General features: G+C 36.2%; 2 protein-coding genes across 3 annotated transcripts; both read right to left on the bottom strand.

Annotated features, from left to right (window-relative positions):
• Window positions 1-2,832: 2,832 nt before the first annotated feature.
• On the bottom strand, window positions 2,833-5,873 carry LOC130731259 (trihelix transcription factor GTL2-like). Its single transcript, XM_057583486.1, has 2 exons — window positions 5,148-5,873; window positions 2,833-4,526 (listed from the first exon to the last, which is right to left on the bottom strand). The coding sequence occupies exons 1-2, from the start codon at window positions 5,525-5,527 to the stop codon at window positions 3,119-3,121; spliced, it is 1,788 nt and encodes a 595-aa protein (XP_057439469.1). The 5' UTR covers window positions 5,528-5,873; the 3' UTR covers window positions 2,833-3,118.
• Window positions 5,874-7,338: 1,465 nt separating this feature from the next.
• On the bottom strand, window positions 7,339-15,090 carry LOC130731258 (multisubstrate pseudouridine synthase 7). 2 transcript variants are annotated; one of them, XM_057583485.1, is made up of 20 exons: window positions 14,917-15,090; window positions 14,757-14,835; window positions 14,467-14,676; window positions 13,838-14,052; window positions 13,259-13,331; window positions 12,551-12,607; window positions 12,346-12,425; window positions 12,197-12,249; window positions 11,967-12,040; window positions 11,455-11,557; window positions 11,226-11,329; window positions 11,021-11,094; window positions 10,236-10,300; window positions 9,878-10,050; window positions 9,280-9,347; window positions 9,085-9,145; window positions 8,393-8,430; window positions 8,197-8,265; window positions 7,739-8,081; window positions 7,339-7,616 (listed from the first exon to the last, which is right to left on the bottom strand). In XM_057583485.1, the coding sequence occupies exons 1-20, from the start codon at window positions 15,003-15,005 to the stop codon at window positions 7,590-7,592; spliced, it is 2,055 nt and encodes a 684-aa protein (XP_057439468.1). In that variant the 5' UTR covers window positions 15,006-15,090; the 3' UTR covers window positions 7,339-7,589. The 2 variants fall into 2 exon arrangements, with proteins under 2 accessions (XP_057439468.1, XP_057439467.1); XM_057583484.1 differs by having other exon boundaries at window positions 11,967-12,054; window positions 12,197-12,259; window positions 14,917-15,088.
• Between the last annotated feature and the right edge of the window lie 722 nt (window positions 15,091-15,812).

Raw genomic sequence — 15,812 nt, 5'->3', positions numbered from 1 at the left:
TTGAGGACATTTATGGTAAGAAAAGACATGAGTAAGGAGACGATAGTCTCCTGCGACTTTGAGCTCCTTCATCATAAGAGGAGGCTTAGTACAAACCTGAGTATGTTGACCTAATAGGTATTGACAATTGAAGGGATTGAATTATCAGTTGAGCTTAAGGCATACCGATCACCCTACTATTGCCTCTAGTCTTCTTACTTCCACGTAGGGCTGAGCATGATTATTTGACCCGACCCAAACCCGACTTAACCGAGTCCAAAACAACATTAACGGGCGGGTCGGGTCGGATGTATCAGATCGGGTTAAGCTGCTATAGTTCCAGATGGGTAAAAACGGTCGGGTTCGGGTTGAATATTTAAAAATCGTCGAAACTCGAACCGACCCGAGGTATCAATTATTTTATTTACACGTGATGTGCCAGCTTTATTATGACTGTCACACTAGGCTGGGACTATGACCATTGATCAGTGTGATACTGTGATGACTGATGAGGCTTGAGGGCCATCAACTTTTTTCTGCCACAAGCCAGCAAGCTACACATAGCTTCAACTTTTTGTCATACTAGCCTTTCACGTGACTTTGCAAAGAAATAAAGAGGTATGATAAAATAAACAAACTCTTGTCTTCTTCACACACCAGCCCAAGTACCCACAACCTCCTTCTCAATTCTCATCATCCGAAGCTACCACAACCATCACCTCTTCTCTCCCACAAACCAGCCCAAGTACCCACTTGCTCATAAACCACCACCGTTCGCAGCAGAAACCTCCACATCCGACCACCGTTCTTCTTGCACAGCCACCCATGTTCACAAAGCTTTATAAGAGCTTGTGTTTCATGTCGCGGCGGTCGTGCAGTGTTATCACCACTAGAGATCGTAAAGATCTCATCTTTGCAAGATTTTTTCATTCTAAGATGCTTAACAATGGTGTTTCCTAGACGAGGCAAGTGTGGAAATAGAGTCGTGAAGGGAAGAATAGATGTGGCCAGGAAGAGGAAGGGGGAAGAAGGAGAAGAATGGTGTACCCGTACTAACCGACCCGCATAACCCGCTCATCGATTCAACCCGCACCCGAGATATCCGAGGCTTCCACGGTCGGTAACAGTTTGATATATGTCTGGTTCAAACCCGTCCAAACCCGGTGTGTGCCACCCGAGCCCGCCCGAACCCGCCCGATGCTCAGCCCTACTTCCACGGATCATGATAACCACAAAAGATGACTCACCAACAAAGTTGCTTTTAGAAGGAATTAATTTATTTCTAAGCTTACTTTTCCCCCAATGCAATGCAACATATATGGGCATCCTTTTAAATTAAATAATTTTGTATGCTAGCAATTGGCTCATTATTATTATAATCTTAATTTTAAAAACAATGTTATCGTTTGTCAATAGATCCCTGAGCCAAAACATAATCGCTTTTCTGAATAAAAGAAATAGACCCAACTACTAATCTAATATTGTTTAACTTGATTGTCTAATGTCACCTTATATTATATGGTATGAAGTGGACGGGGAACCTCATAGTGGGAGGAGTATTGGAACACATACAGCGGGAATCTCAATTCTTAATATCCATCTTCTCATTTTTTTTTAAATAAAGATATTACCTACATATTGTATTTAAGAAAGGGTTGGATGAGATGAAGGGTGAATGATCCAGAGTTTGAGCCATGAGAATAACTAATTTACTAACATTATTAACAACTAACATTTGCCTGAAAAAAAAAAGGAATTTTTTTCATTTACAATAGTTCTTTCTAAACTTAGAGGTAAGTGCTACACCCTGTTCAATACATAAATGCTTTTGAATGGGATAGCTGCATTTGGTGTTTTTAAGTCTTGGTGTGGTCGAAGCACAATTCAATTAGATAATTAATACAAAGCAAGAAGTTAGAAATCCTAATATTGGTAGGTAATGGGTATAGTATTCCACATAACATGTATTCCAAATATTAGATAGTGGAGTACGAGTAATCTGGTCTCATTACATTAGATATAGTGATATACTACTTACCTAAATGCAGGTTTGGATACACATTAAAAGTGTGGGGATAAGAGTCATTTGATGGCATGAAAAGTGTGGGGGATAACAGGGCATTTTGAGGCATGCATGTATTTGGACTTTGGGCCTAATTATTATTTCCAATTGGGCTAAGACAGGTCTGCTAGACTACGAATCCCCACTCAGCTCCATTTGATAAAAAAAACAGACTCAAAGCAAGCATGCACGTGCAAGCGCTTATTGTGTTTGTGTGTGAAGAAACGTTTGGTCACTCCCTCCACACAAACAGGCTCACAGTGAAAGCAGAGGGTGCACATGTTCGAGCGAGATGAGAAGGTGACAGTGAAATATAAATGAACGAGTCTGCATTCTGCATGCAGTTTTGTGCAGATGAGAGGGGCCTGAATTGGAGACTGACATATGCTATATACTTTCTTACTATAACAAGCAAAACACACTACCTACATATCTACAAGGGACCCCTCTTCTTCTCAACACAAATATTGCTAATTATCTTATCACCTCCCATTGTTATGTGGTTAGTCTCTTCTTCAACCTCAAACCAGCTTTCATTGTTTCCCATTCAAGAAGTTAAACACTCTTCCAAGTGTTTGATTAGGTTTTGTCTAATCAACATTGGTATGTGTAATTGCTACTTCACTTTTATATGAAACATCAACCAATAAAAGAAATGTTTGGTGAACATCTAAAAAGCGTAAACATTTATAATGAGATAGAAAAATATGAGAGATAAATGATAGATATAATGTGATAGGAAGCGAAACATAAAAAAAAATATGTATATGAAAAGTGTCGTTACCGTAAGATAAAATATAAATAAATATATATATATATATAAATTTGAATTAAATGGTCTGTAAGTCATATACTCCAGAATATAGAAATATTGTTCTAGCTGTCGGTGGTACTCTGCAAAGTCTAAATACAATTAAATATTGTCTAACCAATGGTATATAAAAATCCCTCTCGCCACCAAAAACAAAAAATCAGAAATATAATGGACCTTATTTTATATGTCATATAGAAAATGGGCAAATTGACGAATCAAAACTAATCACGTTCTCACCTCACAATCAACATGTATAATCTGAATTAAACCAAAGAATTAGTCTCAGCTTGGGGTTGATCCAGTGACATATTCCCAGAATTCAAGGTTGGATTCAAGTCAAGAGATCCTGGCTCTTCAGATTGTGGAGCAAGCTTTCCTTGATTGTTGTACAAACAGCTCAGTTGGTGGAAGTAGGGGCAAGTCCTAGAATCCAGTGACCTTTTCTTTTTAACATCTTTGGTTTTTCTAAAATACTTATTGATGTTCTCCCATTTCTCTTTGCACCTCTTTGCATTCCTCTTGTACCCCAGCTCTGACATCCCTTGTGAGATTCTCTCCCACAAAGGACCTTTGTTTCCTTGAACCTTCTCTTCATTATTGCTATTATTGTTATTATTCAGACTCATGCACCTGAGGTTTATCAATGCTAACACTTCATCTCTTGGCCATCTTTTCCCAACATCCCCTTTCTCCATGTAGGGAACAAGTGTGATTGGGGTTGCTTTATTTGTAGCCTCTGAATATGAGTACTCTAGTGGATTTTCATGGCTGTTGAGTGAAGAATTACAACTAGGGTTGTGGGGTGCTGAAGATGAATTGGATGAAGAAGGATCTTGTAACAATGCGGTACTTGAACTAGGGTTTTGTAAATTTGAATTGTTTTGGCTAGGAGAAGTAGGAGTAATAGTTTGAGGATGATTATCTAGAATAATCATATGCGAAGAAGGTGTTGGCTCAAGATTGTTCTCTCCCCCGCTACAGTTTCCCGAATGAGTGAAGACATCTGATTCACAAACTAAAAAAGTAGAAGGATTAGGGTTTTGGGAATTTCTATGTGAACCTTTTGTTTTGGAGTTGAGATATTTGTTTTGGCTTGAAGGGAAACTTGATACATATTTCTTCAAGAATTCAGCTATGGTGGCATGCTTATCTCTTGCAAGAGCTAGCTCTTGTGCCATCATCTCATGCTCCTTGTTCATCCTATCCACCTCTTGCTTCTTCCATGCTTCTTCTCTTGAGAGCTTCTCTTCTTCTCTCTTCAGCATGTCTCTGAGGATCTTCTTGTGTATTTCCTCTTGTTGAGCCATCATTTGGTTCACTACACTCTCACAAAAGCCCTTCACCATTTCAAACCTCTCACGCCTCTTCCTCTTTTTCTCCCTTGACTTTTCAACAATTTTGTCATTTCCTTCACATTGTTTGGTCACTGGAGCATCATCAATATTATTATCCAATATTCTAGAATTCTCTTCCAAATGTTCCATTGGCTTTTCAAGTTGCTTAGTCTTTTCATCAGAGTTTTGATCATCACCACCTTGATAAAGCACTTCAAGCTCACTAATAAAATCGTAGCTTTTTCCGTAATTAATGTTGTTGAAATATCTGCTTTCATCATCAAACTTCTCCTTGCACTTCTCAGCACTCTTCTTAAACCCAATCTCTGCTAACTTTCTGCAAACATCATAAGCATCACAAATATAAATTATCCAAGACCAACCACCACACCTAATATTTGCATGTTTGGCCCCACGAGTTCTCCATAATCCAAAACATGTTTACTCAGAAGTTAAGACCTATAACTTATAAGCAACGGTAATTCTATAGCATTTCATCGTGGAGCCAAATATATTATGAACCATTTATATTAATGTGCATCACACACACAAATTAACACACCAAAGTCTCGATCGGACACATAGCATATGTTTAGAAGCTTGACAGATTTTCACATTAGGGGAAGAAATATATGATGCTTGAATTGCTACTTCTAGTATAGTAGCTTTTATAAGAGAAGTGATTCTGAAAAAAAATTAGGTGTGAAACCAAACTGGTCACAACTAAAATCTAGCTCATTAATTTTTCATTCTTGTTGGATTATCATTAATCAAAACTTAGGTGTTCAAAGGAAGTTAATTAAAACAGAAAAATAAGGTTCTCAATTGAAAGCATGCACAAAACATGGCTGGATAAGCCTTAAAACTATTCTGACACCTAGAAACTATTCATTTGCGTTAAAAGAACTTTAGAATTAATTATAGAAGAATTTCCAAAATGACAAGATTTAAAAAGTACCTTGAGACATGTTCCCAAGTGAGCTCTGGGAAGCAATTCTCCATGCTAGATCTGATACTCAAGAGTGCAAGCACTTCATCGTTTGTCCAGGAATCTGTCATCTCTGGTAATATTCTTTGATCTCTTTCAATTTCAAAGTTGATTGGAGAAAGAGTGCTACTTGCTTCATTATCTTCAATTTTGTGAGCAGGGGACTGGTGGTGCAAGAGATTGGTTTGGAGTTGCAATTGTTGCTGATGAGAAGAAGGGTTGTAAGGATCAAAAGGCAGGAAGCTATTCTGTGCTGCAGAGACATGGAGGAGTGGGAATGGTGAGTGAAGCGGAAGAGTGGTCCTAGCAGCTACGAATTGGTGCAAATGTTCTGGCACTCCATCGAACATGTTTGTGTTTGAAAGTTGTAGTGTTATCTTCTTCAGCACTCTTAATTTCTTTGTGCTCACTGTGTGCTATACAACTATACAAGCACCTTTGCTTCACATAACGTTAATATCTTTCTCTTGTATCTCTCTCTTCCTCGTGTTTATCAAGGAGATTGTACTTGCATGCAATGGAAAAGATTGCCCCCCACACCCTTTTCAAAGACAGTGACTCAACACCTCCTAAATTGAAATAATCATAATATTTTGAATAATGATTGGTAGATATAATCACTGTAAAGTACTGTAAGCTATATTCTGGAGTTTATTAGTGCGCTATAATTTATTTACACTCTCACTTTATTTACACTTTTATTTTTCATCTATTTCTCTCTTTTCACCGCTCTATTTTACACTTATATACGAGTGTAAATGAAATTTAATTCTTTCTTGGTGGCATAGATCTTGAGTCTAAAATTGAATTCCAAAGCTAAACCAACATATTAATAGAGTTCACCATCATTTTTTCTCTCAACCATGATTTGGGGCCTGGGGGGTTGGAATAAACGCGCAAGGGGAGTGAGGTTGTGGTTGGATTAGAAGAAGGATTCTGGAATACTGACGGTGGTGATGATATGGTGTAATTGGTGATGGCACACGTGAAAACATGCAGAGGGTGGGTCCTTTGATTTTAATTTTTAAGGATGGGAATCTTCACATGGTACAAAGGAGCACAGTGTTATCGTACAGCTTCCCCAGTCACCACGTGCAAGCGCTTACTTACTGTGTCATGGTCTCATGGATGCGTGCTTGCATACAGAGTAGTAAGAGCCAAGAGCACACGTGAGGAGTTGATTGTGTATTATCTTTTTTTTGAAACTGATTGTGTATTATCAACAAGGAAAATTCTTGTTTTGTTACTATTGTCATTGTTATGTCAGTCATGTTGAGATAATGAACTGCTGATTTTGATAAAGAGGAGGGTTAGCAAGAAAACCAATATAGTAAGTTGTGAGGTAGAGTAGAATTATACTATTTAAGTTAAGTTAAATACTGAAATTAAAAATGAAATGTGAATGGAGGACGAGTGTGTCTGATCATGAGACAGTGTCTGCGCCAGAAGCGTGGACCAACAAGAGCCTCATATACTAAAAGACAGTGAATGTAGGACCCCATGCAATAAAACATAAACGTCTCGTGTGTTGTCATATATGCTGAAGGGTTGGTGTATAGTGTGAATGAATGAACTCCTACAGTCCTACTAGCTCACGCTCTCATTCTAAACCTAGCTACATGAATGCGAGCCAGCTGTTCACAAACTCAATCATAAATAGAGAAATTGACACAATGTTTCACTTAACATTATCATGTGACATAAAAGGATTATAATCCGAAAGAGATTATGATTATCTCATGATGTCACACAATGTCAAGTGAAATATTGTGTTTATCTATTTCTTCATAAACGCCAGAAGGACTCACTTATTCAATATCTATGAAAAGAGTTAGATGCAAACAAAAAAACACTTATTGGAGCTTATTTAATGCTTTTTTATATAGATAAGCTCCAATAAACTCTAATAAGGTGGTATCCAAACGCGCCAAAACACAATTTAAACATGACAATGCCATACAAAGTTTGCTGATGATAGGATCCTAATCCATCCGTTTCATTTCATTTATATGTATGAAATAGATGAAACTAGATTGGTATTTATATATATATATATATATATATATATGATGAGAAAGATAAAACAGTTTAACATGACAAGCTCTCTAACAAAATCGAACACATGGAAATCTTCTTATACAAAATTGAACATTAATAGCACTTGCAAAAATTCAACTCAAATTTTCAGCAGAAATAAAAGTAGCATTGAATTCCACGGTTCTCAAACATGATACAAAGAATAATTGAGAGGATACCGCTCTATTTCTTCCAACAGGACACATATATTATAACATCCACCGATAATTAGTAACGCCTAGTTAGAACTTATCTTTCTGTGTTCTCCCTGTTCTGTCTATGAATCACTTTCTCCTGCAGAAAAACATTGCTGATTTGGTAGCTATGTGCTTGCTACTAGTTTAATGTCTTGTGATATGCAACCTGCAACAGCATTAAAAACAGATTTATATGCAGGCCAGGTTAAGACATTAAATGTTCCCCTTTTATATGTTTTTACCAATAAACGAATGAAGCAAACAGATACAAGGCTTTTCAAATCTTACAGATGTTGAAGTCTTCAGCAGCTCTCTTATCGCCATTGTTGCATAACAGGAAGAAGGAAGAGTAAAGCTCAATTTGAGAGCTATTTGGGAGTTTTGAGACCTCAAGTCACCAGCAGATTCATCAGGAGGTAATATCACCTCCTCACCTACAATCTCATTATAATCATTTTCAACCTTTGCACCATCATCAGAGCTCTCTAACTGTGTCGTGCTAACAAAGTTTTCTTCCTTTTTCCCATTTGCACCCTCTTGTTCGGCATCGTTTATAGGTTTAGACTTGCTGATTTTTTCTAAATCTGTCTCTGCCAATGGTTTATTACTATCACTATATGTAAGTAATTCCCTGCAATTGAAGACAATCAAAGACATTATTCAATTAGAGAGAACTCCATGTAAAAGCAAAGTCGGTGAAAATAAGAGTCTATGCAATCAAGTGGAGGGTTAACTTAGGTACGTACCATTCAAAATTTATCGGTTTCTGAAAAACCCTCCTGTAACTTCCAGTCACACTAGTTATTGAGAATTCCCTAGTAACAAGTATGAATGAACAACAGTAAGAAAACAGGCAGGAGAGACAAAAAAAAAAAAGGTAAGATAGACAATGAACGTAGACGCAGACTCATTGAGATTTGAGTTGAGATTCTTATTACATACTTCACATTATGCACGCTCTCTGTTAAATTGATTCCGTCCTGACAAGTATAAACAAACAGGTGAATAACAGTAAGTAGCGAAAAAGAAAACTATCTATTGAACAATAACATTAAAGCAGGTTGCAAAAACGTTAGAACAGCAACCCAGACAGATATATACACTATGTAGGTCTAGCTGACCATACTTTCAGAAGTAACAGAAGGAGGAAGAGGAGAGAAGGGGGGAAGAGAAGCAATGAACGCGCTCTGTCCTTATGTAATAACGTCTCCTTGCCAGTTCTAAGTGTCATAGTCAACAAGTGAATGTTAATTTTTAACACATACAGAGGATCTTCAAGTTGGTGTGCTATAGCATATCAGAAAAATAGCCCATAGCTTCCAAGGCATGATTTTAGCAATCACCTAAAGCTATAAAAAAACAACTTATCTCAAATTTAAGATCATTCTTCATGATAAAAGGAATATTTCAGGCTTGACATAATAAGAGAACCTAAGAAGTGACAATTTTTTAATTTTGCCCATCATGAGATAGAATTAATTGCTCAAGTACCCCAAATGCAGACAAACTAAACATCCGCATCGAAGTTCAAAAGTTAACTGACATGACATTCAGTCTTAGGCCTTCAGATATCACTTCTAATCATATGCATACAAAACCAGGATATTAGAACAAGAGACCAAATTGGTACGTACTTTATCTGCCAAATGATGATAAACTTTGGCAACGTCGTTGCTTGGAAAATCTACCCGTGAACTGCAACATATGAAATAGGAAAATGTAAAAAAAGTAAAAAAAAAAATGGAGAGCAAAATATTGGTTAAGAAGATCTGAGTTGTATGAATCATAGAATCTGACCAACATTAGATGGTAATGTTGGTCAAGCTTACCCTGGCATAGGAAGGACAATGTCTTCAATCGTATAGCATCTCGAATCAAGATCTTCAGCATTCACAACCTGTCATATGAAGTTGATATAAAATTGAATGGAATCATCCCTTCATTTGAGAAAAATGGTTCAACATAGCTCTCTATTCGTGAATTTGATATAAAATTGCACAATAGATTATTTATCATATTAATTGCTCACTGAGCATGCTGATACTTTTGATGAACAGGGCTGCAGATGGAGAGGTAAACCCATGAGGTTAAAACGACAACAACAAAAGTAATAGTTATTAAACCATCTAAATCTAAATCCTCTTAATGTCCTGTCATGAATCAAGTCCAATGATAAATCATTTAAATATAAATCTCTCTTAATGGTTTGACTTGTAGTTTCCCTATCACCCTCTACCTCCAAATATTGGATATCCATTTAGTCTACCCTCTTCATTGGTGCTTCTATAAACCATAGATCTTCTCAACACATGTCCAAACCATCTTCTCTCTGAGAAACATCATATGAAGAGGACATACTCCTAAAGTAGCAACATTGGTTGAGTATATTAGCTTTCCTCAGTAATGGGCCAAAATGACAAGACTAACCTTGACATGACTATTTATTCCTTCATGAACATCTGGAGAGACCTCATCTTCATTATTAGAATCATGTGTACCGCTGCAGTCCTCTTCACATTCAGGTCCAATGAGCTCTCTAACATTTCCAGAAGGATTTTCTTTGCAATATACTAAGTCTCCTAATACTACTTGTTCAGTTCCTGCACGTGGTAGAATCGAATTCAACTTAATAAATGAATATTTTGGCTTCAACTACCACAACAATAATCAAGGTAAGGAGAGTGTATTGAATGAAGTAAGGGTGTAAGGAGATGTAAGTGTAACATTAGAAGTTAATTGCCACATAAAGCAAGAAGATCTAGAAAACTATTGAAGATCACATTACCATATTTTTGCACCCTTGTACTTGCTGCATGGTTCCACAAATAGCTTTGGTAACTATGTACATACCTAAATATACAGAAGCAATGGAATTATAAAATGAAGAAGATCAACATTATCCTTCAAATAAATAATCTCAAATAATATCTCTTTGTTTTCATAGCACACTTGTCTTTGCACATCACAGTAAAAGATCACCAGATAGACAGCCTATATAGCCCACTAAGAAACTTCATAGGAATTTCTTTCGTTTTCCTAGCTTTCAAATTTTATTCATTTGTGTGTTGACTTCATTGTTTTGTATTAAAACACTAAAACATTCTCTCATAAAGCAAAATAACCTAATGTAAGCAAGCTTAATGAACTTACTGTGAACTCATGTGTACCAAGATTTCAAATAAAATTATGTCAAATTCAAACTCAGTATAGTGGGGCATGGGTAGGCCCACCTCCTCAGCCACAGCATTCAGTTATATCTTTAGTTTGAAATGGAAAGAAAAAAAAATATCAATATAAAAGACAAGTTAAATATGCGAAAGAAAACATTTGTGATTCCTTAAGTAAGAAACAATTGAAATATAAGCACATAACTCAGTATCCAAATAAAAGATATTCATTATACAACAACAGATGATGCTAGAAACTGATGACAGAAATGAACTTCAGCATCACAATTTACATACATAATTACTCCAACTAAGAAAAATTACTACCAGTCACAATATAACCCCACTTTACCCAAACATTTACTACACAACATATTAACCTCTTCAGATAATTATAACTCACATCATTCTCAAAGTCCGTGGAATAGCTTTCAGAGCCTGCAAGTAGTTTCCAGGACACTTTTTTAAACTTTGCAGCTGGAGAGGATTTGTCAATAAAAACTTGGTTATGCATCATACATGGATGAATGGTAAACAAAATATTAACGTCACTCTCACATCAACATTAAGGAAACACAATGCAGAAATAATTTTCATTTGAAACTCACCACAGCCCTTTCAGCAACTAAATATCGAGGCATTTGCCTAAGTGTCCCAACAACATCATTACTCTCTTTATAGTACTTGCGTGCCTTGGCTATGGCGTCTCTTTGTATTTAAAGGACGATGTTATGAAGAACAAAGACAATCAATACACTAATATTACCTATTAGCACAATAAATCAACTAAGACATAATATATGTATATATATATATATAGAAACAATGAAAGGATATCTCCTTCTCTTGGATCAAGGATCAAGTCCACAGTAAGTTTCCATTCCCCTCGGAGTAATGCAGCTCCAATAAGATGAGTTGGCACAGAACCACTCCCAAAACGCTGGGCAGTGAGCATATATGTACAAATAAGTTTCTTATAAAGGGGCAAAAAGTCCTACAATAGACTCGGTCTAAAATACTATGTTGTTGCAAGATGTAATGCTTGAACATTGGCCTATACCAGGAAGAGAAAAAGAGAAAAAAAAAGTTTACATTTTAATGCAATTTTTGTTCTTAAAATAATTTCAACAAGAAAAAAAAAATGGGGAAGATGAATTTGGTTTTCCCAACATGTTTAAGTTTTTTATGTTTTTTTGTGAAAAACAAACCACACTTAAACAAAACTGTTCCCACTTCCCATGCAGAAATTTAGACTTGAGTTCAACAGCATGAAACTCCGGTTTTTGAATATAATCTCAAAAAGGAATACACTTGCATGGAGATGATTTTTGCTGGCTCTCAGTAAGTACCTGTAAACCAAAGTAGTTAATAAAGCCGTGCCTTCCTAAGGCATCTGCAGCTGATTTTATGGTATCTTCAGAATCTGCAACAATACCTCTGAGATGATATGTCAGTGTTATGGCTACAAATAATAAGCTGCAGTTACATGATACATCAATAGCTAAAAATACTTATAACAGTAAGAGATGCCAGTTTAAGAGAAGAAAAGTGATATTTAGTGCATGGATAATGCGCTCACCGTAATGTGATCGTAAATCGGTTTCCCGAGAGCTGGCCAAGACAAAGTCCTTCCTGAACATAACTGGCCAATAGAACATTTATGATTTGATCATCCATAAAAGAACTGCTAACTAGGAACATCAAGCTCTCAAAATCCAACAACCTTACCAGAAATCACCAACTTTAATACCAAACAACCTCTTGTTAAGGGAAGCTAGCCTACTTGCTTGCTGCTTATAAACAGTAACCTAGAAGCAAAACAAGAACTAAACCAACTGAAACATCTGTCTGATGAACATTAATTTAATGCTGGAAGATGAAAAAAAGAATGAACGTCCAATGCAAAATCAGAAAGAATGTGAAAACTTATTACCCTTTGGGTCGAGACAGCACGTTTGTCCTTTGTACCCGCAAACCCAAATGACCTTTGCTGTAAGTTAATTATCAATCAGTTAAAATTTAAAAAGCAACAAGCTTGTCTAGCAACCAATGCTAGTCTGAGCTGATGGCACTTACTAATTTATGCAAATATATTATTCTTGAGGGTGGGTAGGGAGCAAGGAGCAAGCAAGAACAATACAAACAGACTCAACTCCCTTACCTATCAGTCATCATACAAAGGCATAAATGGGGAGCAAGATGTGAGTATTCACCAAATGTATAATCTTAGATACTTAACAATTAAAATATGCATCTTACAGAAAGCTAACAATTTACATCATAAACAAATCGTAATTTTATGAGCAGAAAAATTCACACAACTATAAACAATAACAAAATTAACAATAGTAAGGATACCAAGTTCGTCCATATCCAGGTTGAAACAAAGGGTTGTACAGATTACAGAGGCATGAAAAATTTATACACAATCACAAATATGACAATCAGATAATTCATAAATTAAAAAATATGGCAAAAAGAAACCAATTATCACACATGTCCCATACGCCCATTAATGGACAGGAAAGAGGAAAGTTTTTCATCCATGAACCTTACAAAATTATAAGAAAACAAAACCTAGATGATGACACTTCTGTCAATCAGAATTTACTGAATATATCCAGCAATGAACAACACACACCTGGATGCCAAGCATAGTTCCAACCACCCCCAAAGCTTCCTGAGTATCTTTATTCTCCTTATAAAGATTAAACCTAAAAGATGACAATGAGCAACTTAGAACAATATTTAAAAACGAGAATATATCGTGACATAATATACAATGCAACCAAGAGTTGCTGGCAATCACTTTCAAGTAGTGTCTGAAACTCAGAAAAAAGAAAGAAAAAAAATAGCAGCGTCAATAGTTTCCTCAAGTCCAATTCTCTCAGCCACTGGTTGTTTGGATAAGAGTAAGAAGTTCCGATTTCAGTACTAAATGAATTTAGTTACAATTCCTTGTGCAAATTATACTTCTACTCATCTCTTTACTACTTGTTATAATACACCACTTGTGTGGGTAAAACTGACAGCAATAAATATTAAATAAGTTCAAGAATCAGCATGAAATGAAGTCCATATTGTGTGCAGGGTACATTAAGGCTGGATATCTAAGTACGTAATAGAATCTACGTAGAAATATAATTAAGAAAACTGCATGGAAGACATTGAGGACTGCTTAGTTTATACTCTATAAAACAAAACACCTGATCAATTTTACCTGAGGAACTTGCCCCCAATTTGTGGCCAATTTTCTGAACCTCTGCTATCAAAAGGCTTATCATCTCTTCCTTTGCGTTTCTTGGAGTTTTTTCCTTTGTTGTTGGATCCACCAGAATCCAATCTCACACGGATGCATTTTGATGAAGCATCCGGTCCATCGACCGTGTCAGAGACCAGGAACTTGAAGTTTTCCTTTATGAAATTATGCATTTCCTGATAGATTGAAGAAGTGTAAAATTTATGATGTTCTAAATTGGAAAAAATGAAACAACAAAATGAATTCACTATGCTTGCATGTTGCCACTATAACAGGATCAAACCATTCTCATCTTTCTGAACTCAATTAAATGTAAAAATCAAATTATGATGGACAGGGCACCAAACTTAAAAAACAAATGAAGTTAAAACCAAAAGGATTCAATTTTCGACCCCGTGTCTCAATCCAAAACACAAATAATCTCTTTCGAAAATTTCAATCCATTTGTAACGAGACGCCCTAATCCCTAGTCTTTGATCCAATATCAAAGTACTAACTAGTAACTATATAGGCATATTTTCACACATGCATCCCAATTCCCAAATCTAATCTAAGTAATAGAACAAGAAATCCACAAAACTCGTACTAACCGTTCGATGAGATTTATCCGAATCTGGAGAAAGAATAACAGGAGAAACACTGTCTTCTCCTCCTCCAGCAGCTTTAGTTTGATTAATAAATTCCTCCAAAAGGGCTGCATCAGAATCCCCAGCAAGAGACTTAAAAGCTTCAATTTGAGAGGCATAACTCACCACTGCAGTATCAGTTGCAGTTGCACTTGTTCCATTTTCCTGAACACTCTGAAATGAGCACAAAAATGTCAAAAAACTACAAACAAAAATCAATTAATTCATCAATGAAGCTAAATCATGTCTAGCACCTCTTCAGGGGCATCAAGTGATGACAACTCAACAACGTTTCCATCAGTGTCTACCTCATGCACAATAAAATCAGAGTACCTGGATCAAATTCAAAGCTATTAAACAATAAAAATGGTGATGCTCAATTTTTTTTGCAGTGTGAGATAATAATAAAGAGACCTTTGCTTCAACACTCCACGGAAGCCAGGGAGGTTGGAAATGTAGGAGCAGATGCCTACGTCGTGTTCTTCAAGGGTTTTCATGGCCATCACCGATTAGGGTTTTAGCTTAGAGCAGTGATGGAACAAGTTACCACCATGCTATGCTACTGCTACTGCTACTGCTACACGCTGCTGCACAGTTATGCGGTTTCCCCTGAAACGCACCGTTTCGACCTATGATGTTTTTTTTTTTGGTCCATATACTGGAGTTCCTGTCCCTAGATTTTTATTTTTCCAATTTGGGTTATGCAATAGGAACCCCACTTTAATGTGATCCAATCTCGTCAAGCCCATAGATCTGATTAAGGAAATTTGTCGCCCATGGTGTATATTTGTATTTGTGATAACTATTTATGGATTTAATTTATATGACTAGTTTTTTAAATATTCCTCCAACCGTAATCATGAGATTAATTACTTTAAGATTTGGAGATTACATTAAGTGGACTCAACAAATAAAAGAATAAAAGTTTGGGTGGGTTCGGCTCTGGTCACCACCACGGGTTAGAGCGTGACTCTGAAATCATAGGTCGCTTACAGAAGTATTTACAGATCGTCCACCAACACAACTCTCACATCGGCTGCAGTAATCGAACACAACCTTATGAAGGGAAGTGTTTTGTCCTTATATTCGCTAATAATGTAGAGTTTTACACATGCATTCAATCATATCACTTAATTTTCCATTTTAAATTTAACTATGACATGTCAAATTAATAAACTTTAATTGAATGACTGTGTGAAACTTTTCACGCGATCAATGCATAGTAATTAAATGCAATATTTATTTATTAAATTAAATAAGTATTTAATTAACAAAAATTATTTTTCAAAAGTCAAAACCTATTATAAAGT

Source organism: Lotus japonicus, chromosome 1 (assembly GCF_012489685.1).
Source record: "Lotus japonicus ecotype B-129 chromosome 1, LjGifu_v1.2".
Classification (NCBI taxonomy): domain Eukaryota; kingdom Viridiplantae; phylum Streptophyta; class Magnoliopsida; order Fabales; family Fabaceae; genus Lotus; species Lotus japonicus.
The sequence above is the reverse complement of the archived record's forward strand: the minus strand, read 5'-3'. Positions and strand labels throughout refer to the sequence as shown.